The 24,915-nt window shown below is 41.2% G+C and overlaps 1 protein-coding gene across 4 annotated transcripts in view; it reads right to left on the bottom strand.

Annotated features, from left to right (window-relative positions):
* The window catches only part of LOC126068566 (fibrous sheath-interacting protein 2-like), a 100,778-nt gene extending 88,561 nt beyond the window's left edge, over positions 1–12,217 (bottom strand). For all 4 annotated transcript variants that reach the window (XM_049871236.1, XM_049871239.1, XM_049871237.1 and 1 more), the window contains exons 1-8: positions 11,889–12,217; positions 11,366–11,491; positions 8,678–8,839; positions 7,663–7,752; positions 7,156–7,295; positions 5,921–6,062; positions 5,111–5,221; positions 4,588–4,708 (exon numbers count right to left, since the gene is read on the bottom strand). In XM_049871236.1, coding sequence (XP_049727193.1) covers positions 4,588–4,708; positions 5,111–5,221; positions 5,921–6,062; positions 7,156–7,295; positions 7,663–7,752; positions 8,678–8,839; positions 11,366–11,491; positions 11,889–11,987 — 991 coding nt within the window. In that variant the 5' untranslated portion in view covers positions 11,988–12,217. The remainder of the gene's footprint in view (positions 1–4,587; positions 4,709–5,110; positions 5,222–5,920; positions 6,063–7,155; positions 7,296–7,662; positions 7,753–8,677; positions 8,840–11,365; positions 11,492–11,888) is intronic.
* Between the last annotated feature and the right edge of the window lie 12,698 nt (positions 12,218–24,915).

The raw sequence follows: 24,915 nt of genomic DNA, 5'->3' as shown, positions 1-24,915 counted from the left end.
GAAGGACTTACTAATGAAGATCAAAGACCACAGCCTTCAGTTTGGATTACACCTCAACATAAAGAAAACAAAAATCCTCACAACTGGACCAATGAGCAACATCATGATAAACGGAGAAAAGACTGAAGTTGTCAAGGATTTCACAATCAACAGCCATGGAAGCAGCAGTCAAGAAATCATTGCATTGGGTAAATCTGCTGCAAAGGACCTCTTCAAAGTGTTGAAGAGCAAAGATGTCACCTTGAAGACTAAGGTGCGCCTGACCCAAGCCATGGTATTTTCAATCGCATCATATGCATGTGAAAGCTGGACAATGAATAAGGAAGACTGAAGAAGAATTGACGCCTTTGAATTGTGGTGTTGGCGAAGAATATTGGAATGTACCATGGACTGCCAAAAGAACGAACAAATCTGTCTCAGAAGAAGTACAACCAGAATGCTCCTTAGAAGCAAGGATGGCGAGACTGCATCTTACATACTTTGGACACATTGTCAGGAGGGATCAGTCCCTGGAGAAGGACATGATGCTTGGCAGAGTGCAGGGTCAGTGGAAAAGAGGAAGACCCTCAACGAGGTGGATTGACACAGTGGCTGCAGTAATGAGCTTGAGCATAACAACAATTGTTTTAAGGATGGCTCAGACCAGGCAGTGTTTCGTTCTGTTGTGCACAGGGTCGCTTTGAGTCGGAACCAACTCGATGGCACCTAACAACAACAACATCTTTTTGGCGCTGTCTTTTTAACTGACATCTTTTTACAGTCTGATCTATTTATCTTTTCTTTAAAATGACCTCCTACCCACAAGTATATTGATTTCCTAATGGCTTGCCTTTCTAAACTACTCTCTCCCATTCTCTTCAGTTTATTCCTTTATCTGACTTACCCTTTTAAAATGTCTCCTGTCCTTCCTCCCTTCCTCCGTTTTAATTTCCTTTCTTTCTCACTCCTTTTCTTTCACTATCTTTCCTTCTCAGTTCTTTCCCTTGTTTCCTTCCTTCTTCTAACCCTCCCTTCCTCTTCCTCCCTTGTTCTCAGTCCTTCCTTCTTTCCTTCCTTTCCATTCTCTATATATCTTTCTTGCTCCCTTTCTTTCACGGTGTCTTTCTCTTTTCTTTGCCTGCATGCCTGCCTGATTTTCTGTCCCTCCCTTAGCTCCCTCCCTCCTCTGTCTTTCCCATTTTCTCCTCCCCCCCCCACTCCTTCCTTCTTCCCTTCTCCCTTTCTAGTCTCTCCTCCCTCCCTTCTCTCTGCTTCCCTCCTTTTTATACTCATTTTTATTGGACCCTCTTGAAACTTTTCTCTTTTCTTCTATTTCTATCATTTTTGTACTGGCTTCTCCTTTTTAGTCCTATTTATTATCTGTCCATCCATCCATTTCATTATTCTCTGTCTCATTCTCATATTCTCTGTATTTTACTATTTTCCCTACTGATTTATTTTCTTTCTTCCTTCTTTCCTTTCTCCCTCCCTCCTTCTTTTACTGTTTTTTCCTGGCTCCTTTTCCTTTTGTTTCTCATTATAGCTTTCTTATCTTTTGTACTGTCCTTTTTACTGGCTTCTGCTTTAAAGTCTGTTCTACCTTTCTACCTGTGCACCTACCTACCTACTTATCAGTCCTCTTATTTTGCTCTGTGTTTTGACTGTTCAAATTCTTCACTGCCCTGTCTTTATTTTACTATCTTTTCTATGATTTATCTTCTTTCTTCTCTTTCTTTTCTTCATTCTTGCCTTTCTCCCTCCCTGCTTCTTTTACTGTTTTTTTCCTGGCTCCTTTTAAAGCTTCTTTTCCTTTTGTTTCTCTATCGTTATAGCTCTATCTTTTGTACTGTCCTGTCCTTTTTACTGGCTTCTCCTTTAAAGTCTGTTCCAGCTATCTACCTATACACCTACCTACCTATCAATTCTCTTATTTTGCTTCCTGTTTTGACTGTTTAATCCCTCACTGCCCACCGCCACCCACCCCGCCTAATTGTACTTGATTATATTATTGGCTCCTTCTTTTTGAACTCCTGTCTCTTTTTTTTCATACTTTCTCCTACTGACTTATTTTTTCCTTTTCTTTCTTTCCTTTGTTTCTCATGCCTTTTCTTTTACTGTCTTTTTTTCATTTGCCTGCCTGCCTGTCTCTCTCCCTCCATCTCTCCTTCACTTCTTCCTTCCTTCCATCCCTCCTTCCTGTTCTCATTCTTTTTTTTTTCTTTTTAACTGGTTTGTCTTTTAAATTTTTTTTCTTTCCTTTTCTATTTTTTTTAATCTTGCCTTTATTACTGGCTTCTCCTTTTCACAATCTATTCAATCATCCCATCTACTTACTTTCCTGTCTAGTGATCTAGATATGAATCATCTACTTTTATTTTACACTTTTACCACTTTATTTACTATTTTACCATTTCATTTATTTACTTTGCCACGTTCTCCTCTCTCCACAACTGTACCTGATTTTCCTACTGGCTCCTCCTCTTCAAACTTTCTTTTTCTCTCCCATACTCTTTCTCTCCTTTACCTTTTACTACTTACTCATTCCTTTCAAACTTCTTTCTTGTATTCCTTGTTTTTCTCCATGACTTTTTTCAATTTCTTTCACTCTTTTCTTTGCCTGCCTACCTGCCTTCATTCCTTTCCTCCTTCCTTTGTTCCCTCCCTCCTCCCTCATCCCTTCCTCTCTTCCTCCTCCCTCCCTCTCTTTCCCTTGTCCCCTCCCTCCATCACCCCTCCCTCTCTCCCTCCCTTACCTCCCTTCTTCCCTCCCCCTCCCCTTCCTTTTTCTTGCCCCTCCTCCTCCTTCCTCCCTTTCTCCCTCCTTTTCCCTTTCCCACTACCTCCCTTCTTCCCTCCCCCTTCCCCATCCATTTTCTCTTCCTCTGTCCTTCCCCTTTCCTCCTTCCATCCCCCTTTCCTCCTTCCATCCCCCTTTCCTCCCTCCTCCCTCCCTTTTTTACTTACCTTTTATTGGCTCCTCTCTTAAACTTTTTTCTTCCATCTCTTTATTTCTCTCTCTCTTTTGTACTGTCTTTATAACTACCTTCTATTTAAAGCCTGTTTTATCTATCTGGAAACCCTGGTGGTGTAGTGGTTAAGTGCCATGGCTGCTAACCAAGAGGTCGGCAGTTTGAATCCGCCAGGCGCTCCTTGGAAACTCTATGGGGCAGTTCTACCCTGTCCTATACGGTCGCTATTGGGGTGGGTTTATCTATCTATACATCTTTATTTTACTCTTTTTTTTTAACTGATTTCTACTTTTTGAATTCCCCCTCTGCAATTCCATGTGATTATCTTACTGCCGCCCCTTTTTCAAACTCCTCTGTCTTTCCCCCTTTCTTTACTTTGTTTTACTACTGACTCATCCTTTTCAAACCTCTTCTCCCTTTCCTTTATTACCTTTCTCTGTGTCTCTCACTCTTCCTTTCACTTGCTCTCCTTCTTTTGCCTGCCTGCCTGCTTTCCTTCCTTCCTCTTCCTTAATTATGTCTTTATTAGTGCATTTTCCTTTTTTGTCTGATAGATCTACCTACCTATGCATGTACATTACCTACCTACCTATTTAGCTATCTATAGTTCATCTATGTATCCACCTATATATCTAAGTGTCTTCTTTTACTGACTTTGCAGCTTTAATTTTTCTCTCTGCGCGCGCTCGTCTGTGTGTGTCTTACTGGCTTCTGTTCAATTTTCTTTCTTGCCATTTCATTCTTTCTATACTTTGTACCATTTTGTTCTTACTGCCTACTCCTTTTTGAACTTGTCATTCTTATCTTTTTCTTTCTATTTCTTGCTTTCTGTATTTTTTAACGTCTTATTTTAGCTCCTTAAAAAAAACTTTTTTCTTTCTCTCATTCTCTCACTTGTTCTCTGTTTTATATAGTCTTTCCTTACTGGCTCATTTATAAATTTTTCCTCTCTCTTTTTTTTATATTTCTCTTTTTTTCCTTTGTCTCTCTTTTTTCCAGTCTATTTTTTGGTGATGTTTTCTCTTACTGGTTCTTATGTCAAACTTCTTTCTTCCCTGCTTTGTATCATTTTGTAGTATTTTTCTTACTGGCTCCTCCTCTGAAATTTCTTTCTCTATTTTTTCTCTCTCTCTCTATGTATGAAAACCCTGGTGGCATAGCAGTTAAGTGCTATGACTGCTAACCAAGAGGTTGGCAGTTTGAATCCACCAGGTGCACCTTGGAAACTCTGTGGGGCAGTTCTACTCTCTCCTATAGGGTTGCTCTGAGTCGGAATCGACTCGATAGCAACCGGTTTGGTTTGCGTTTTTATATATGCATATCTTGCTGTCTCTCTTTTGCTCTTTCTTTATATTTTTTTAAAATGTTCCTCTTACTGGCTCCTTTTTAAACCTTAGTAAATGCAGTTTTGTCTTCTGAGCCATTCTGTGTTTAATTTGTTATAATGCATATGATAATAATAATAATAATGATGTGTGTGTGTATGTATGGATGTGTGAGCTCCTAGGACCTCTCTTTGCAAGGGCTTTGTGACCTCACTGTATTAGCACACAGAGAGGTTTTGCAAAGCCACCAATATGTAATATGTAGACATGCATCTTCTGCTTAGCTGCTTTACTTTTTATTTTCTCTCACTCACCTTCTGCTCCATCTTCTCCTTTGTTTTCAGTTGGACTGTCTTCTGGTACTTCTCTTTTAGAGCCATTCTTTTGTATTTTTTGCAGATGATAAGCAACCTTTTTCTCTATAAGAGCCTGTTTCTAAAATATTAAAGGAAATATATTGTTTAATATCAACTTATCATTGGAAATGCAAAAAATGGTATATCTGGAGTGAGCCCTCATTTCCATCTTCAGATTTCTAAAGTCAAAATGAGGACAAAGCTAGGAAGATAGTAAGGTGTATGTTCCCTTTGGTGGTCCAGTAAGAAGAAGAATATATTTTAATAACTAGATCCAATTTAACTTACTGCCCACTTTCTGGAGACTGGTCCTATTTCACACCAGCCCTTGAAGTATAGGTTCAGGCCAAACTGGGTCTTTCCACGCTAGCTATCCTGGTGAGGTTAGGCCACTTCGGACAAATTACACTTTTAAAAAATATCAAAAATACCCAAAGCCTTTCCTCAAACACCCCAAGTTATTGGTAAAAGCTCATTCTACCTTCCGATCGATTTCTTCTCGGCGTTTCTGACGTTGTTCCTCAATTCGAGCTTCTCTTTTTACTTCTTCCCCAATCTTTGTCAGAAGTAACATTTCTTTTGTCTTCCATTCCTAAAGAGCACCATGTTACAGTACTCAGTATGTTTTCTCTTTCATAGTATATTTTTGTATTGTGTCTATCTACCACCAATAAGCAAATTAGATCAAATCAAGGGCCTAACAGAAATCAGGTCAAGCATAATGAAAATCATGCATTGGCTTTAGAATGGACATACCTTACAGCTTTTCTGTTGGGAATGTATAGATGGATGCAGTAAATGGCAAAAGGAAAGAAATTATTTTGCTATTGGAAGCTTAATCCAAGCACAATCCTGGCTCTAAAGATGAATCTAAAAGGATGCTGGCAAGAGAGTTTCTTCTTATGGACTCAGGGGGTTATAGCATATACAACTTGCTGCCCTTAAATGTATTTTAACAGAGAAACCAAACAAATAATGGCCTTATCCTGAATTTTGGGGGGTGAGAATGCAGGCATGATTATTTTTCACTAGAGCTAAATTTGAAAACTTTAAGGATGAGATGAAGTGTGACTATAATGTAATGGAAGTGCATGTCAAATGTAATTTGTGGTATCAGTCTCACTATATTAAATGAAGGCTTATTTCATATAGCAGTTGTAGAAGATTAATGAAGTTTATTTTTTAGACCTGAAATGACTTCAAGTAGTATGACAGGGCTGCTAAAAATGTTTTCAAATAAAACAAGCATACACAGTTTTCCATTCCATTTTTAAAATTTGGTGTTTCTCACCTCTTCAATCTGTTCACGGAGACTAAGGTTTCTTCTTATGTGGTCCCGGTGTCGTCTCTCTTCTTCTGTCTTCTGTAATGTGCTCTGTTTGTCTGCTGTACATTTATCTTTGTCTAATTCCTTCCTAATCATATCTAAATATCTAAGCAGAAGTGCAAATATAAATGAAGGTAAATCAGGTGTTTCCCTTATGATGGCATTATCTGCTCTGATATTCCCAAACCACCCTTTTGATGGCTTTTTATTTCTTGAACTACAGGAAATTTAAGAGTTTCTCCTGGACCTTTAAGCTAGCCTGATCCACCAACTCACCATGCTGTAAAAATTGTACCCACTGTTTTATCAGTCTCTCTGTTATACAAGTCTCTGTTATTGTGGTTGGGACAATGGCAAAATGTAGAACAGAATGATTAAAAGCATTTTACACAGAAATTATTCATAACTCACTAGGTTTGTGAACATGAGTTTCTAAGAGGGCTAAAATCAACTACAGCTTCAAAAGTTCAACAGATTTGAAATTTCACTTAAAAATAAGTGGCTACGAAGCTCCCTGTAATTCTCCAGTCCTTGACCAGGCCTCTCATCTGTAGATCTGCAGACTACCAGTTTGGGACTCTAGTGGGTCATTATGTATTGAGGCACTATCATAAGATGAATCAATGGAATATAAGAGCCAGGTAATGGGGAACTAACTTTCACCCCCGATAAAGGAGAAAGTCCCTTCACCTCCTGAGGATGGGCTTGGCCTTTGAATGATAATAACGAATATGTGCGGATAATTGCAGAATGAACACACACGGTTGGGGGATGACACAGGTTTCTTATAGCGTCGAATGTTATAGCAACCCTCCCTTTTTGACCTTACGGTAATTCCCTTAAGCTTAAATTTGAGACATGTACTAAAGAGACTTTCTCTCCTTCTGCTACTATGGACTTGTGTTTCTCAAGATCAGGGATTTGTACACTGGATTTCTCCCTCAAATATCAGTTTGACTTACCTCTTCAGGTCCCGGCAGCCTTAATTTCTCAGGTACAAACTCTCCTCCCTAGTTTTGATACCAAAGTTCCCAATCCCTGTACTTCTTGATCTCCCTCCCTTTCCCTCCACATTGAAGAATATAGGGGAGTCAAATAGTGTCTAGTACATTTTTCATCCTGCTTTAAATTCTTTCTAGTACTTCCAACTTTTTCTGTCCACAGTATTTACATGAAATATGCATTAACTCCTATCATACCGGTACTTCAGCAGCTGGTCTTGCTCTGGAGTTATTGGTGAGTCTTTGTCAAATAGCCATTCTTGGAACTGTGCAATGTTAGGACATTTAAGGGCTCTCCTGCTCTCGTACAATGTATTTATTTGTTTTTCAATCATTTTCTGAAAGAAAAAAAGAAAGTTTTTATATGTGCCAGAAATAAACCTGTCCTTTGGTACACCTTCTTGTATTTAGGGCTAAGTAAACTTATTATACTTTACAAATGGTTAATTCTGTTAAGCTGCATTTAAGTGTAGTTTGGCTCCATCTCAGACAAGTGAAAATTTTTCTCTCTGTAAATGAAAGGCAAATGTCTCATTTTATCTCTTATAGATCTCTTACGGCAATCTTTTTTGATTTGTTACCTCGATACTTCTAGGTCAGAATATTATGAGAACTATTCTGCATAGGACCAAACCTTTCTTCCAAACCTTACATAAAAAATTTCTTATAGGCCACAAATAAAACGAATTTAAATATTTCACTTACTTGCTCTCTTATATAGTTTCTTTCAAAGTCCAATTTCAAACTTGTTAGGTACTGCCTATACTTATTTAGTTCCTTTACGGTACATACAACCTAAGAACAAAAAATTCAAATGTATAAATATGAAGTTGTTATAATCATAACAATCACTTTCCAAAGAAAAAAATAGTAAGAACTTTTGGTATCAATTTGGGATCAAGGGTAATATACATTTTGATAACAATTTTAAAAGTAGTAACTCTCTACAATTGCTGTATCACCAGGAAATTTCTATCCAAAGCTTCTCTCTAAATGATATTACTTCATTAATGTTTCACATCCTAATGAGAAATTTACTACACAAGTATAGGGTCAACAAAAAAGAGGAAGACCTCAATGAGATGGATTGACACAGTGGCTGCAAAAATGGACTCAAACATAGCAACGATTGTGAGGATAGTGCAGGACCAGGCAGTGTTTTGTTCTGTTGTACAGAGAGTTGCTCTGAGTCAGAACCAACTCAATGGCACCTAACACTACCACCATCCAATCAATTTGAGTTATAAAAATAAAAAACCAACCTAATAATGATGTTTAATCCCAAAAAGAATGTATTCTATCAAGCTGTATTCTGCTAGGTTCCCATTGTGTCTCTGTTATTCTCAAAGAGTATGGAAAATACTCCTTGACAGGTGTACAGCATCATTACCACTTTCAGATCCAGGGAAAAGGAACTATAATGCAGCTGGGGAAAGTACATAAATAACGGTGTGTGTATCTTTATATACTCAAATCATTTGGTAATTATCTTTTGCTATTATCATAAAAAAAAGGTCAAGTAGTAACAAGTAGTTTTATTTAGAAACAACAGTTGCCTAATTTCCTTTGACCCGAATACTGAGTAATCGTGAAGTTTTCTATTAGGTATCCTCTATTACTCAGCTAAAAGGTGATACAGGCTCCCCGTGATGTACAGAGGCAAGCCATCTATCAAGTCCCTAGGTTTTTGCTAGTTAACAGGAAGTAGTCTTCAACTCACTTTATTATCCCTCGTTATGTAGCCGCCTTCCTTTAAGTGCCTCAAAATATCTTTTCTCCTATGATATGATTTTAAATGTGGATCGTGCAGACTTTGATAGCTCGTCTCCAAAAGTCGACAGTAAGGATCAGTCAGGTTAAAATCATAAGAAGGTTGATAAAGCTGCAAACACACAGAATTGAAAAGTATTACGAACATAAAATTAATGAACCCACACTTTTACACTCCAATTTGTTGAAATGAGTAGGCTGTTCCTTAAAAAGTGAAACATGTAAGCAGAATCCTAAATGGAAGAATACAGACAATGGAATGATTTGGGTAAATCTAACTGACTTTATGGAAACCCTGGTGGCGTAGTGGTTAAGTGCTACAGCTGTGAACCAAAGGGTCGGCAGTTTGAATCCACCAGGCACTCCTTGGAAACTCTGCGGGGCAGTTCTACTCTGCCCTATAGGGTCGCTATGAGTCGGAATCGGCTCAACAGCACGGGGTTTTTGGTTTGGAACTGACTTTATCTTCCTCTCTTTATCTTCCTGAACTATGCCAAAGATTTTCCTTTACTTCCTTTGTTCCTGTTCTGATCCCCACAGCCCCTGGCCCTGAGCCAAAGAAAAGAGAAGGAAAAAAGGGGGATAAGCTCTAATTTGTTTTAAGGTATAAAGCAATGCTAGGCTTCTCCCTTTCTTGCCCCCTTTACCAGCTCAGGCACTGCATCAAAGGATGAAGAGCACTACTAATTATGATTATTATATCTTAACCATCTGAAAATATATATCTTAATCATCTGAAAATGAGTAAAAATAATGGAAACTCTCAGTGAGACTAGACAGTAAATCTTATCTTTCCTGGAAGGAAAACAATAATGATGACGATTGAAATGATGCTGCAATTAGTGGGCTCTGTTGCTTCTTTTAGATGCTGATTTTTGTTGGTGACAGGCATATGTTGATTCAAGACCAAACCTGGGCTACTGACCTATCAAAAAAGAACAAATCCATTCATTAAGGCAAGGGTGAGTCTTCTCTTGTCAATTAAATGAATCGGTTTTCATGAACTCAAGGGTCTCTTTATTATATCATCACTACCTGCCAGAGGGAGATAATGGAGGAGACATTTTCCCCCCATAATGCTCTGCATATTCAGGAAAGCAGCAAGGTCAGGTGAAAGAGTGTGGTCTAAGAGTCACGAGACAGTGGTTCTGGTCTGCACTCCGCTACTAGCTACCTGTGACCTTAGATAAATTATGGTTTCAACTCACAAGGCGGTCAAGAGAGTAAAACGAGTTGATAAATTAAAGATGTAAATATACAGTCTTACATCCTTGAGGAAATCATGCTACAGACAAAGAAGGATCCCACAAAATTAGTCTTCAGGGAACTTGAACGTGGTGTCTGATCATGATTAAATGCACACATTTTGGGGGAATCAATATAATATAGAGGGAATTAATGCAATTGAGTACAAACAGAACATCTAGAAATAAGAAGCAGCTGACAAGTGAATAGGATGGAGACATTATGTATTTTAGATAAGTACCAGAAATACCAAGGAGCCCCTCCTCATCCTTGACGAGTGGGAGGGTTCTGATGTCACAATTCTTCCTGTAGAATCTTTTACTATTGTGATCAAAGCGCACAGGCCAACCAGAAGGCACTGGACCTCCTTTAGGCTTGGCCCAAAGCTAAGGGCTGGTGGGGGCAGGGCGCAGAGGACTTCAAATGGGTAGCACTGTGACTGCAATATACACTGAGTGCTGAGTGAGATAGTACAAATCAAAACCCCCCAAAAACAAACCCATTGCCGTTGAGTCAATTCCAACTCATAGCAACCCAGAAAGAACTGCCCCATAGGGTTTCCAAGGAGCGCCTGGTGGATTCCAACTGCGACCTTTTTTTTAGTTAGCAGCCAAACTCTTAACCACTACACCACCACAGATCAAGGTTAACACAAATTCTAAGGAAAGATGAGATAACTGGGGGGTTTAGCACGTGGGAAACCCTTCATGTATTGGCTCTTGAAGAACGGCTCAAATTGATGGCTAGGGAAGAGAGGAGAGCACATGCCAGGTTTTGGGAACCAGATGGACTCGCTGCCGTGGAGTCCATTCCGACTCATAGCGACCCCATAGGACAGAGTAGAACTGCCTCATAGAGTTTCCAAGGAGCGGCTAGTGGATTCAAACTGCCTTAACAGTGGAGCTCTTAACCACTGCGCCACCAGGGCTCCAAGTAGGAATTAGTAAACTATGCTTGGAAACCCTGGTGGCGTAGCGGTTAAGTGTTACGGCTGCTAACCAAAGGGTCGGCAGTTCGAATCCGCCAGGTGCTCCTTGGAAACTCTATGGCGCAGTTCTACTCTGCCCTATAGGGTCACTATGAGTCGGAATCGGCTCGAGGGCACTGGGTTTTTTTTTTTTTTTTTTTTGGTGTGGATAGGCAGAAAAGACCCCAACCTGTGGGAACCGAAGCTCTGGGTTGGAGATAAGGCTGGATGGGGCAGCTGAGGCACGTCATAGAGGCATCTTGCCGGGGTTAATAAAAACTGAGGCTCAGACATTAAACATTTTATTTAACTCCACTTACAGTGTGAAACTGAAATTGGCTCAAAGCAAAATCACAGGCAACTGTTCCAAATTTTACAGCAAGTTTAAAAAAAACTACTTTTAAACACCGTTAAATATTAGTTTACCTTTTCGTTTAAATCTGTCGTATAGAATACATTAGTGCTTCCTGGAATTACAGGTAACTTGACTCCAAGAGGCAGATCCAATAAATTAGCCGCTCCGATCTCTGGAATGGGTTTCTTTTGCAAGCCCTGTCAGGTACAATTGGAAAGTTTGCCTTTTTTTCCCCTAGGAAGTACTCATTTAGTTTAGAACAATCTACTCACACTTCATCGGACCCCCGCATAAACCTCCGAATAAACCAAAGGAATCCTACACTCGAGGCTTAAGAAACCCGCCGGCCGACAACGGGAAGACCTCCCCGCCTCCTCGGGTCACCAGCCCTTCCTCTGGACCCATCCAAGATTAGTTCCGATCTGAGGCTGCTCCAATCAGCGGCGGCCCCGGGCCAGGGGGCCGGAAGTTGGCGGCTAAGGGCCCTCCCCTTCCCCGCCCCCTCCCCTGAGGGCTCCGCCCCAGCGGTTCTCCCGCCCTTCCGAGCCTGAGCCCTGGAGACTGGAGGAGGACGACGGTCTGGCCGCCACTCACGGTGCTGCATTGCTCTTTTTCGACCTTCAGGCTGCTGGCAGCCGCCTTACTGGCGGCAGCTTCAGCAGCCTTTTTGCTGTTGCTGAGGTACAGCTCCATGGCCACCCGTCAGCCCCCGGGGGCCGGGGGCTGGGGTCGCTGGCTGCCCACGTTTCACCTCCTCACCCACACCTTTACCGCTCCAAGGCCTGACCAAGTCTGAGCCGCCAGGCCGGGGTGGCCAGGGTAGAATGTCCGGGAGGCCACGCCCCTCACTATGTCGTAATACAGGCCGGAGCGTCGGGGGGTCTTCAACGGTCGACACCCTCAACCGGCGTCGCCTCCAAACGTCGTCACTCTAGGCGAGGGGAGGGGGAGCGGTGTTCGCTCGCGCAGCCTCCCTTGGGCCCGGGGCGCTCCGCGCATGCGCGGGACCCTGGCCTCGAGGCTTAAGTGCCCAAGCTGGGGAAAGTGGCCCCAAAGGCCATTAGTAAGAGGCCACACTCTAGATTTCATTTCTCTAAAACCAACATCTCTCGTTTAAACCAAACCAGAATGAGTCAAGTTTTGTCAGTGCGCACCAAACCAAATGAAATCCACTGCCTTCAGGCCGATTCCAACTCATAGCAACCCTATAGGGCAGAGTAGAACTGCCCCTTAGGGTTTCCAAGGCTGTAATCTTTACCAAAGCACACTCCTGCAAAGCAGCTGGTGGATTTGAACCACTGACCTTTAGGTTAGCAACCAAGCACTTTAACTACTGTGCCACCAAGGCTCCTGTGAGTGGGTAAAGCTACCTGTAATTCCTTTCATTTTTCCTGGCCCCCAAGGAGCTATGATTCTGTTCAACCCATGTCCAGGAGCAATTGTATAGTTGGTACTAGGGCCAGAGGCCTTGCTTGCTACCTATCTCTCTTTTATAGACCCTGTAACCTACCCCCGCTCTTCCCTAGGCATACCACCCCCCAGGTCCCACTTAGGATACTTTGGTTTCTTCAAGAATATTCCTCCCTTGTCTTCCTCTTTCCTGCCTTAGGCTCTTCATTTCCCCCTCCCCTCCTTTCTTGCTTTCTCCTAGTTCCTTCTTTCTATATTCTCATTCATTCAGCCAACATTTCTCTACACCAGACACTGTGCTGGGTGCTGAGGGCACAGCAGTGAGTAAAACATAGTCCCTGTGCCGGGGAGTTTACTAGACTAAGTACATTGAGGGCTGAGTGTGCACCTGACTTGTCAGGAGTTTGTACTTTGCCTCCATGTTTTTAGTCCACTTCTCTGTTATCTCTTGGCCATTTGGTGACGATAGGTACCATTTATTGAGAACTTATAAATGTCAGGTACTATGCGAAACACCCATCTCATTTAATTCTCACAACGACCTCGTCTATATTTACCCCATTTCTGTAGATATGGGATTTGCCTACAGCGGCAGTGGCTAATAAGCAGCAGAGCTGAGATTTTTATCCAGCTGAACTGACTCCAGAAGCTGCGTTCTTAATATACTTCACTCTTACATGTGTTCTTCTTGTAATACCACATATATCAGTAGGACTCCTACATTTAAAACCCTAGCCTGCAGCCAGCCAAACGTCTTTACATGGATGTTTGACAAGTACCTCAAAATCGACATGCTCAAAACTCAACTAAACCCACTCCCTCCAAAGCAACAAAACAAAGGCCTCATTCTTCTGCCTGTATTTCCTGTCTGAGTGACTGATACCACTTCTGCCCTAGCCTGAAACCAGGGAATTCTAGGTGCCTCTTTCCCCTCACACTTGACATTCAATCCATCCCTATGTCTTACTGATTTTACCTCCTTAATATTTCCCATTTATTTCCCCTCCGTACCACTGCTATTGCCATAGCCTCCTGGCATCTAACTGCCACCTTTCACCTCTCTAATCCATCTTTTATTCTGTCACCAAAGTGATCTTTCTAAACTGCAAACTGACCATGTCTCTCTCGTACTTAAAATGTACCTACTGACCCTCAGGAAGAATGAAAACAAAGCATACACTGTCTCTGTGACTCAGTCCCTGTCTACCTCTCCAAGACACTATGTCTATACCACCTCTCAAACTTGACCCCTCCTTAATACAGAAGTGCTTTTTAGTTAGTCTTTTGCACACAGCCTACTGCTTCGTGACTCTGTGCCTTTGTACATGCTGTCTTCTCTGTCTGGCATGCCTCTTCTTTGCCTGGCAAATTCTGGGGCCTCTGCTGGGATGACTGGAATGTTTGGACATCTCTCCCCACGAGTTTTTTCATCCTTCAGGAGATAAGGCCATGCTTCTTCACATGGTGGTCTCAGGGCCCCCAGCAGTGAGAAAGGGCAAGGTCCGATGTGCAAGTACTTTCAGGGTTTTGCTTGCATCGCATTTGCTGTTGTGCCATCGGCCGAAGCAAGTCACATAGCCAAGTCCATATTCAATGCTGGAGAAGATTACCCAATGGCATGGGTATAGGGAGGCATGGTTCATTGGGGGGTCACTAGTATAACAATGTAGCGCAGTTTTTTTTATCCTCTGGCCCCTATGATTCATGTTCTTCCCACATGCAAAATACACTTACTTCTCCCAAGACCCCAAAAGTTTCATCCAATTCCAGGATTTTCTTATCAATAATCATATCCAGAGGCAGCGTCTCAGATGGTGCTTTTATTATTCCAGAGACCTATGAACTGTAAAACACATTGCATTAGTAATGTATTGCTGTGTCACAAGTGATCCTGGCACTTAGTAGCTTAAGATAATAACAATCATTTTTTATCTCTCGTGGTTTCTGTTTCAGAGACGGCATAGAGGATATAGCTTGTCTCTGCTCCATGATGTCTGGTGCTTCAGCTGGAAGACTTGAGTTGGAGGCTGGAATATTTTAAGGTTTGTTCACTCACTTGTCTAACAATTGATGCTAGCTGTTAGCTGGGAGCCTATCTGGGATTGTCAGCCAGAACACCCACACTTGACCTCTCCATGCTGCCTGGACTTTCTCATAATGTGATCTGTATCTGGATTCCAAGGGCAAGGAGGGCAGGGAAGAGAGAGGAATTTTCATCCCCACTGGGCAGTAACAAGTGCCCCCTGCCCCCTGCAGTGTCAGTGGAGCTTGTATTTTCACCCCCACTTGGTGGTAACAAGGTGCCCATCTTCTTCCCCACTTCAGTGGTGTCAGAGGACGTCTAGTGGAGAGTTAGGACTTTCAACACAGCCTAGTAGTAATGAGGCCGCTGCTCCCAGTGTTGGTAGAAGACATATGGGGAGCAGTAATGAGACACCCCTCACACTTCCAGCCAGGATGGTATCAACAGAGGCTTAGTGGGGAGCTTGAACTCTCACACCTGCCCAAGAGTAACAAGGAACAACCCCCCCCCAAAGGTAAACCCAAAACATATCATAACTAAACTTCTAAAGACTAAAGACATAAAAAAAATTCTTGAAAACTGTCTCAGTTATCTAGTGCTGCTATAACAGAAATACCACAAGTGGATGGCTTTAACAAACAGAAATTTATTCTCTCACAGTCAGGAAGCTAGAAGTCTGAACTCATGGTGCCAGCACCAAGTGAAGGCTTTCCCTCTCTGTCGGCTCTGGGAAAAGGTCCTTGTCATCAATCTTCCCCTAGCCTAGGAGCTTCTCGGCACAGGGACCCCAGGTCCAAAGGATGTGCTCTGCTCCCAGCATGCTGTCTTGGTGGTATGAAGTCCCCCTGTCTCTCTGCTCACTTCTCTGTTTCATATCTCAAAAGAAATTGACTCAAGATACAACGTAATCTTGTAGATTGAGTCCTGCCTCATTAACATAACTGCCTCTAATCCTGCTTCATTGACATCATAGAGAAAGGATTTTACAACACATAGGAAAATCACATCAGATGACAAAATGGTGGACAACCACACAATACTGGGAATCATGGCCTAGCCAAGTTGACACACATTTTCTGGGGACACAATTCAATCTGTAACAAAAGTGGTCAGAAGGAAATGACATATTACCTGTAGGGGAACACCAATTAGAATGACAGAGGAATTCTCATCTGAAACCCTGGAGGCCAGAAAGAGCTGGCACAGCATTTTTCAAGTGCTGAAAAAAAAAGAACCGTCACTGTGAATTCTATAGTTAGCAAAAATATCCTTCAGACTGAAGGGGAAATAAAGACATTCTCAGACAAAGGAAAACTAAGAATTTGTCACTAGCAAGCCTACAATGGGCTCACACATAGCAATGATTGTGAGGATGACCCAGAACCTGGCAATATTTTGTTCTGTTATACATACAGTTGTTACGAGTCAGAGCTGACCCAGCAGCACCTAACAACAACAACAAAGGAAGTTCTGTAAACAGGAAATATAACAGAAGAAGGCTTAGAATGTCAGAAACGAAAAAAATAGCAACAGAATTGGTTAGAATGGGGTAGATATAATAGACTATCATGTTTTTATGAAAACACTGGTGGTATAGTGGTTAAGAGCTATAGCTGCTAACCAAAATGTCGGCAGTTAGATTCCACCAGGAGCTCCTTGGAAACCTTACAGGGCAGTTTTACTCTGTCCTGTAGGGTTGCTGTGAGTTAGAATCAACTCGATAACAACAGATGTCATCTTTTTATCTGTTTCTTAAATAGTATTTGAGGGTTGAAACAAAAATTATAACACCATCTGGTGTGCCCAATGTATGTAAAGGAAAAATTAAGGCAATTATATTTTAAAAGTGGGAAAGGTAAAGGGACCTAAATGGAAGTAAAAAAGTTTCTCTACTTCACATGAAGTGGTAAAATATCGATACCAGTAGACTGTGGTAAGTTATGTATGTATATTGTAAATCCTAGAGCAACCACTAAGTAAACCATACCAAGTGATATACTCAAAACAAATAAATCAAGATGGATTCTTAAAAAATGTTCAAATAACTCACAGGAGGGTAAGAAAAGAAAAACAGGAATCAGAGAAAACAGAAAACAAATAATAAAATGGCAGACTTAAGCCCTAACATAACAATAATTGTCTTACATGTAAATGATCTAAACACAGTAATTAAAAGACAACAGATTGGCAGAGTGGATGAAAAACATGATTCGACTACATACTGTCTATAAAGAACACACTTCAAGTACAATGACATAAGTAGGTTGAATATAAAAGGATGGGGAAAGGTATTCAAAGCAAATATTAATTAAAAAAAAGCAGGAGTGGCTATTATTAATATCAGATTAAGTAGATTTCAGAGCAAAGAAAATTGCTAGACACAAAGCTGGGCGTTACATAATGACAAAAGGCTCAACCCACCAAGGAACATAATGGTTCTAAATGTGTATTCACCAGAAAACGGAGCCTTAAAATACATGAAGCAAAATATAGACATGAAAGGAGAAATAGACAGCTACACAATTATAGTATGGGACTTATTAAATGTCTGTCAATCAGAGATTGAATAAATAAAAATTATGCTACACTTATCCCTACACAGCACTTTAAATGAAAGACTTGGAGCTACACTTATTAACAAGTATACCTCAAAAACATAATGTTGAGCAAAATCCTGCATGAAAAAGAGAAAAATAAATTTAGGATAGGAGTAGCTCTGGGGAGAAAGGGAGGTGAATGAGATCATGAAGGAATATGAAGGAGACTTCAACTTCATCTCTGATATTTTATTTCTTAAAACCGTATCTGACTCTTCCTTTCCCCGTTCCTGTTCTTTTCCCTTTTTCCCTTCCCATTTCTTCTCAAACAATTCAGTCGTAAAGTCAATAGGTATGGCAGAACAAGATAGGCATCTGTGCAGAGGGGTGCAGTGCTCAAGCGGGATGAGGAGGGCAACCACGCCTAAAGGCAGCCTGGAGTGGAGTCAGAGCCTGAGGAGAGTGAAAAGGACGTTCCCTATGAAGGTATGAAGGTCAGTTTAGCACAAAAAATTACAGCCCCTGAAGAAGGAGGAAGGAGGAAGGCATCCATGTTTATGGGCACCCCTATGTGTGTGTCAAAGCCCAAGCCGGTCAAAGAGGGCATTTACGTGGAAGGGTGGTCTAGCATAAGGATTCAGACCGTGAGCAGGGTGAGGGGGGCATCCACATGGGAGACAGCGTGAGATGTCAGAGCCTAAACAAGGTGAGGACAGGCTCTTTGTGTGTGGGCAATGACAAGCTGGATGTAGGATCTGGAGGGAGGAAAAGGCAGCAGGCAAAAGCCAGCGAGCTTTGCTAGAACGTGCATATATATTGGACGCAGGCCACACCCCGAGGAAACTCCCCTTACAATTGATTGGTTGATCACATCAGATCACATTATGGAGGTGATTACATTATATCACAAAATGGAGGATAACTACATCATTATATATGTGCCAAATTACATCATCACATAACTGCCAAACTGCATCGTTATATAATTGCCAAACTACATCATTATATAACTGCCAGACCACTGAGAATTATAGCCCAGACAAATTGACACGCAACCTTAACCATCACACTGAACTTGATGGGATATGCTTTTGAAGGGATGATTTTTTTAAAGTTAAAATCACATAGGTAATTTTCTTTCACTTTTAGAGGAAAAGCTGGAATTGCTCAAGTTAGTGTGTCCTGACTTAAAAAGTCCCTGTTCACTTGTAAGTCGTTGTTGCAGTCACTAGAGGGCGGACTCATATCAAAGACCATACAAAGTTCTGCAGATAAACTACTGTAACAGTTTTGAAACCTGAAAAAAGAACAAAAGAGCTTCAAATAAACTCCCATAGATCTTTTAAAACACCCACATGGTATTACCTGGTATCCTTTTATTTATTTTTTTATCTGCTTACCTCTTTGCCCTAGGTAGTAGCATGAACCTCTTGAGGGTCTATGGGTTCTCCCTACAATTTTCTCATACTCCACAGAGGACTTGCTTACACAACTTTACAAAAGCATGTACATACATATAGGCCTAAATTTGGAGGGAAAAAATCCATAGGGTTAGAAACAACCTATTTGGCCATGTGGTTTAATGATTATAAACCAAAAAAACAAACCCACTGCTGGTGAGTCGATTCCAACTCATAGTGACCCTAGAGGGTAGAGTAGAACTGCCCCGTAGGGTTTCCAAGCACCTGGGGGATTCAAACTGCCGACCTTTTAGTTAACAGCTGTAGCTCTTAACCACTACGCCACCAGGGTTTCCTTAATGGTTACAGACATTAATAAAACCCATGAGCTCTAGAATATTTTCCTGTAACTGTGGTTCCTTTTAATGTTAATTAAAAAATGCCATAGTGTCACAAACAAAAAAGAATACATGCCTGTCATGGTTATCTAGTGCTGCTAAAACAAATATCACAAGTGGATGGCTTTAACAAAAAGAAATTTATTCTCTCACAGTTTAGGAGGCTAGAAGTCCACATTCAGTGCGCCAGCTCCAGGGGAAGGCTTTCTTTCTTTGTCGGTTCTGGGGGAAGGTCCTTGTCATCACTCTTCCCTGGTCAAGGAGCTTTTCAGCACAGGGACCCCACGTCCAAAGGATGCGCTATTCTCCTGACTCTTGTTTCGTGGTGGTATGAGGTCCCCATGTCTCTCTGCTGGCTTCTCTCTTTTTTATATGAAAAGAGAATGATTTAAGATACAACCTAACTTGTAGATTGAGTCCTGCCTCATTAGCACAACTGCTGCTAATCCCACCTCATTAACCTCATAGGGATAGGATTTACAACACATAGGAGAATCAATCAGATGACAGAATGGTGGACAAGCACACAATACTGGGACTCATGGCCTACCCAAGTAGACACATATTTTGGGGGGATACAGTTCAATCCATAACAATGCCCATAATCCAACCATTTAAAATTTATTATATACAACTTATAAAGAGGAAAAAGTCTTTCTACCCTCCAGAGGTAACACTTCGATGAATGCCCTCACCAGCTTTTTTCTATTATTATACAGAGTTTAGTGTTTATTTATTTTTTAGATAAGAAAACTTAAGTAATTGTAAAAATTCAAACAATGCAGAAAGACCTATAGAGTGTAAAAAGTGAAAGTTTCTCACATCCTCACCCTGAGTCCCAGTCCTTGGGGGTAGTAATCATTAACATTTTGCTGCTTATTTGGTGTGAATGTCTTCAGATCCTTTTCTGTGCATTTACAAACACACACACACACACACACACACACACACACACACGCAAGCTAAAGGGACCCTTTACATTTTGTGTTTTAAGCCAGCCGTGGTTGGAAGTTTAAAGTTCAGAAGTTGAGGGTACATTCTTGTGTTTTTAATTTTTTACAAGTAGAACAATGCAGCCATATGCCAGTCCCTCTCTGGATTTAGTACCCAATGTTTGGAATGTGAGCAGATGCTGAAGGCTATTAACTAAGCCCTTGAAGAGAGGCCCATTTGTGTATGTTGTAGACAAAAGGCCAAAGTTGAATGTAGTGGCCAACTGAGCAGCTGGTGAGGGGGTAGGGAAACGAAGAACACGCAAACATTGGTTGTAAGTTGATGGACCATGGGAACCACATCATTTGTAGTGTCCTGAAATTCCTCTCATTCTGAAAATGAAGGCAGTACTTAGAGCCTTTTAACTAATAGCAACGCTATAGGACAGAGTAGAACTGCCCCATAGGGTTTCCTAGGCTGTGACCTTTATGGAAGCAGACTGCCACGACATTCTCCGAAGGAATGGCTTGTGGGTTCAAACCACCAACCTTTCGGTTAGCAGCCAAGCACTTTAAGCACTGTGCTACCAGGGCTCCTTAATTGTTAAGTTAGTGTGTTGCAAATACAATAGGGAAAGAAAAACACATCCAGAAAAAAAAAAAAAAAAACCTGATGTGGTCTAAATGAGACTGGTTTCTATCATGCCAAAAATTGGACTCCTTTAAGAAATTGGAAAGCTCAAAGATTTTTATTTTTTTAATTTCTCAGATACACAGAATAAGCCATAGTAATGCCAACTGCCTAAACTCTTTAAGATCAACCAGCTACTCTTCATTACCAAATACCCCACATGCCCTTCTTTCAGCTTAGGTATACTGGCTCAGCTACAGAAGACACGGTAGTGATCTCTATCCTGCCAACTGTCAGATATTTGTCATAATAGCCTTCTAATCAGATTGTGTAAGAAACCTCAATGAAGTCGTTATAACCAGACATGAAATAATTAACCTTTTCTAATTTAAAAGGCCTAACAGGGAATGGTCTCTGTGACAGGTGTAAAATTCCATTCCTTCCAGAAAATTACTCACCTAGCAGATGCTCCTTCTAACTGAAAAAGAAATTTCATTAAAAAAAAAAATAGTTCCCTTTTATCATGAATATTGTACAAGCACATCCTATTAAGGCAATGGCTTTCCATGTAGCAATTCATGATCTTGACCCTCTGATCGCTAATATTCAATGTTCACATATCAAAAAAAAAAACAGATTATAAATATTCACCTTATCCATTCTCCATCAGTAAATTGCAAGAACACTCGAATTCTAGTGCTTAGGACCCCTGGAAGTCTGATAATGCATCACAGTATTAGGCTTTCTCAGAGAAGTAAAGTCAGTTAGTACGTCAAAGCCTTGAATTGACAATTGAGATTGTTCTGGGAAAAATATTCTACTTCCACTGTCAAAGAGAAGAATCAAGATCAAGAGAAAGAGGCTGTTTTTAACCTTTGACTTATCATTTGATTGTGACCCTTGACTTACTTTAGTACAACTTGAAGCAATTTTTTGAAGTTCCTGTCATTCTTCCCCTACACTGACCCATACACATACATACAAAATTTCTTCAAGTCAAGCCCCACGTGAATGTTGCATGAATTCAAAAGAGAACTCTGGGTGTTAAAAGGCAGGACCCAGTGTCCTGAGATGATTTTTGAGAAGGCAGAGACAGTTTGCACAGAGATCTAGTTTTCAGGGCGAGGAGTTGGGTGGGTAATGGCAATGGGAGAAGTGAGAGTCCAGGCCACTTTTGGGCTGAGGCTGGTTAAGTTTGGGAGGAGATTAGCGAAGGTGGGGCTGCTGATCTTGGGTATGTTAAGCTTTCTGAGTGCTAACTGGGAGGTAGCATGAAGGTGGCAAAGCTGTAAGGGGCATAGGAATAAAGGCGTCTGAAAACAGTGGCTGATATGGTCAGGCAGGGTGTGCTGGCTTTCTTTCTACTTTTTTTTTTTTTCTCTCTCTCTCATCTCTGTTTCTCTCCTTCTCTCCCTGGCTTGATTTTATTCTCTTTCCCTCTTCTTCCTGGGGTAGAAACGCCAGGGATGGGCTTCAGAGAGTCTATGAATTTCTTGAAATTTCAACAAAGGAAGTGTACCTGTAGTTTGTGTAAACTTCTCAGAGTGGTCCAGATCCAGAACTCCCAAAAGACTAAGGGCTGCTTCTCCTCCTCTCTGCTCTGCCTCCCGTGTAGTCTGAGGTCTCTCAACCGGCATCTTTACAGTCCTCTTCTCCCTCTTTGAAAGTCCCCCTTCCTTTGAGTCTTTTCTTTCCCTTAGTTCCTCTCTCCATTATTTAGACATAAAATGGAATTAAGGTTTTCTTTATTCACTTTTATTTATTGAGCAAAGCTTTACCTTCTATTTAAAAAGCAACTTATATTTCTTGCCCATGAAACCTAACCTTGTTAAATTTTTTTAAGTTGGTTTATACTCCCTTTGGGTCAGTTGCCCTTAATAGAAAAAAAGATTACCCACCCCTTCTGTGGGGGATTTGTATTTTGCAGACCTATTGAGGAATGATATTCATAATAATAACTAGCAGCTAGTAAGCTTACTATGTGCAAGGAACTTAATATACATTATCTCATTTGATAATAGTACCCACCCCACAGGGTTGTTGTATTGAGTGAGCTCATGTATGTATTAGTGAAGCACCTGGCATATAGCAAGCACTCAATAAATGTTTAAATGTTAGTTATTATTACTGTCGCTACTACTACTATTACTATTAATGAGTTACTAGAATAAGACACAGTCAATAGCTTTAAAAAATAAAGTTCTAAGTCTAGAACCAAGATTCTTGCTAGATAGCAAGATAGCTGGGCATAGGATAGTACACGATTCTTGGGATATGGCAGAGGAACAATGGTCTGGAAGCAGTAGAAGGAGTAAGGAACAGGCTGACAACCCTCAACATTCGCAGCCCTGGGGGTAAGAAAAAACCAAACCCGTTACTATCCAGTCCTTTCCTATTCATAGTGGCCCTATAGAACAGAGTAGAACTGCCCCACAGGGTTTCCAAGAATTGGCTGCTGGATTCAAACTGCCAACCTTTTGGTTAGCAGCCTGAGCTCTTAACCACTGTGCCACCAGGGCTCCCTGGGGATAAGGCGTGGCTACTATTGAAGATGGTCTCTAGCAACGCTGACTACTGTAATGAGTAAGGTAACACCTAGATTTGGGTTTCAATCCTAGTGCTGCCATTCACTAGCTGTAGAATAGGACTTAACTATCCAGAGCCTCCATCTTCTCATCTGTAGAGTGAATGAGCTAATAGAACCTAGCTCAGAGGGTTGTGTGATAATACATGTGCGATAATTATATGAAGTAACTTTAGAGTGCTTGTAACCTAGTAAATGGTGGTGTTATCCTTCCAATCACCCTGCAAAGTAGGCATGATTACCCATATTTTACAGTTGAGAAAACTGAGGCTTAAAACCAAAAAAAAAAAAAAAAACAAACAACCCCAAATCCCATGCCGTTGATTCCAACTCATAGCAACCCTATAGGACAGAGTAGAACTGCCCTATAGGATTTCCAAGGAGCACCTGGTGGATTCGAACTGCCGACCTTTTGGTTAGCAGCCGTAGCTCTTAACCACTACACCACCAGGGTTTCCAACTGAGGCTTAGAGGGGTTAAATAACTTGCGCAAGGTATAGAAAGTAAGGCCAAAGCTAGAATTTGAACCCAGATCTGTCTGCTCCAAAGCTTGTGAGCTTTCTACCACTCCATGATATCTCCCAGAAACATTATCCTAATTCCAGAAATGAGAAGCATAAGGTTAGCTATTGCCTTGAAATAATAACAATAATAAACTACAAATATGCTCCCTTGCCCGTAAGATACTCTGACTGCTCATTCCACTCGCTTTCAAGTCCAGGGAAAAAGAGCTGCCTGTTACCTAGGTTTGGCAGAGTTTTTTTTTTTTTCTTCTCCAAAGCCAGCTTCCCCTTTTCACTAAATTAGTGTTATTTTTGTGAAACAAAGGTGTTCACTGATGTCTCAGCCTTTTCATCTTCTGCTAATCATCTGCTTCCTGGCAGCTTTTTCTTTTCAGGTAGATCACTGCTCCCCCAAACACAAAGGCCTCATATCTAAGCATTTGCTGGAGCTTCAATATCGTTGTGAAAATTATGCTAGTGCTGGGCTTGGGTTATATAGGAAGTTCTGTTGTTGTTGTTAGGTGCCATCGAGTCGGTTCCAACTCATAGTGACCCTATGTACAACAGAACAAAACGCTGACCAGTCCTGCGCCATCCTCACAATTGTTGCTGTGTTTGAGCCCATTGTTCCAGCCACTGTGTCAGTCCATCTCGTTGAGCGTCTTCCTTTTTTTCTCTAACCCTCTACTTTACCAAGCATGATGTCCTTCTCCAGGGACTGGTCCCTCCTTATAACACGTCTAAAGTACGTGAGATGAAGTCTCGCCATCCTCACTTCTAATGAACATGCTGGTTGTATTTCTTTCAATACAGACTTGTTCGTTCTTCTGGCAGTCCATGGTATATATTCGATATTCTTCACCTGCATCATAATTCAAAGGTGTCAGTTCTTCTTCGGTCTTCCTTATTCATTATCCAGTTTTTGGATGCATATGAGGCAATTGAAAATACCGTGAAAGTTCTAGACATCACATTTTCAGAAGACCTATATGCTTTTCTCATCCCCTTCAGGATGCTGCACCCACACCTTTGGCTTCAATATTTTGGCATATGGCATTATTGGCTCTGGCACCTGGTAATCTCTATGGCTTTGGTATTGCTTCTTTTTCTGAAATACCATGCATGCCCTTTTAGGTGTTGCTCACACATGCCCTGTTTAGTACTGTTTGACATGGTGCTCCTAGAGCCTCACTATTCTTATCC

Source organism: Elephas maximus, chromosome X (assembly GCF_024166365.1).
Source record: "Elephas maximus indicus isolate mEleMax1 chromosome X, mEleMax1 primary haplotype, whole genome shotgun sequence".
NCBI lineage: Eukaryota > Metazoa > Chordata > Mammalia > Proboscidea > Elephantidae > Elephas > Elephas maximus.
Note: the sequence above shows the minus strand (reverse complement) of the source record. Positions and strands in the feature narration are given on the sequence as shown.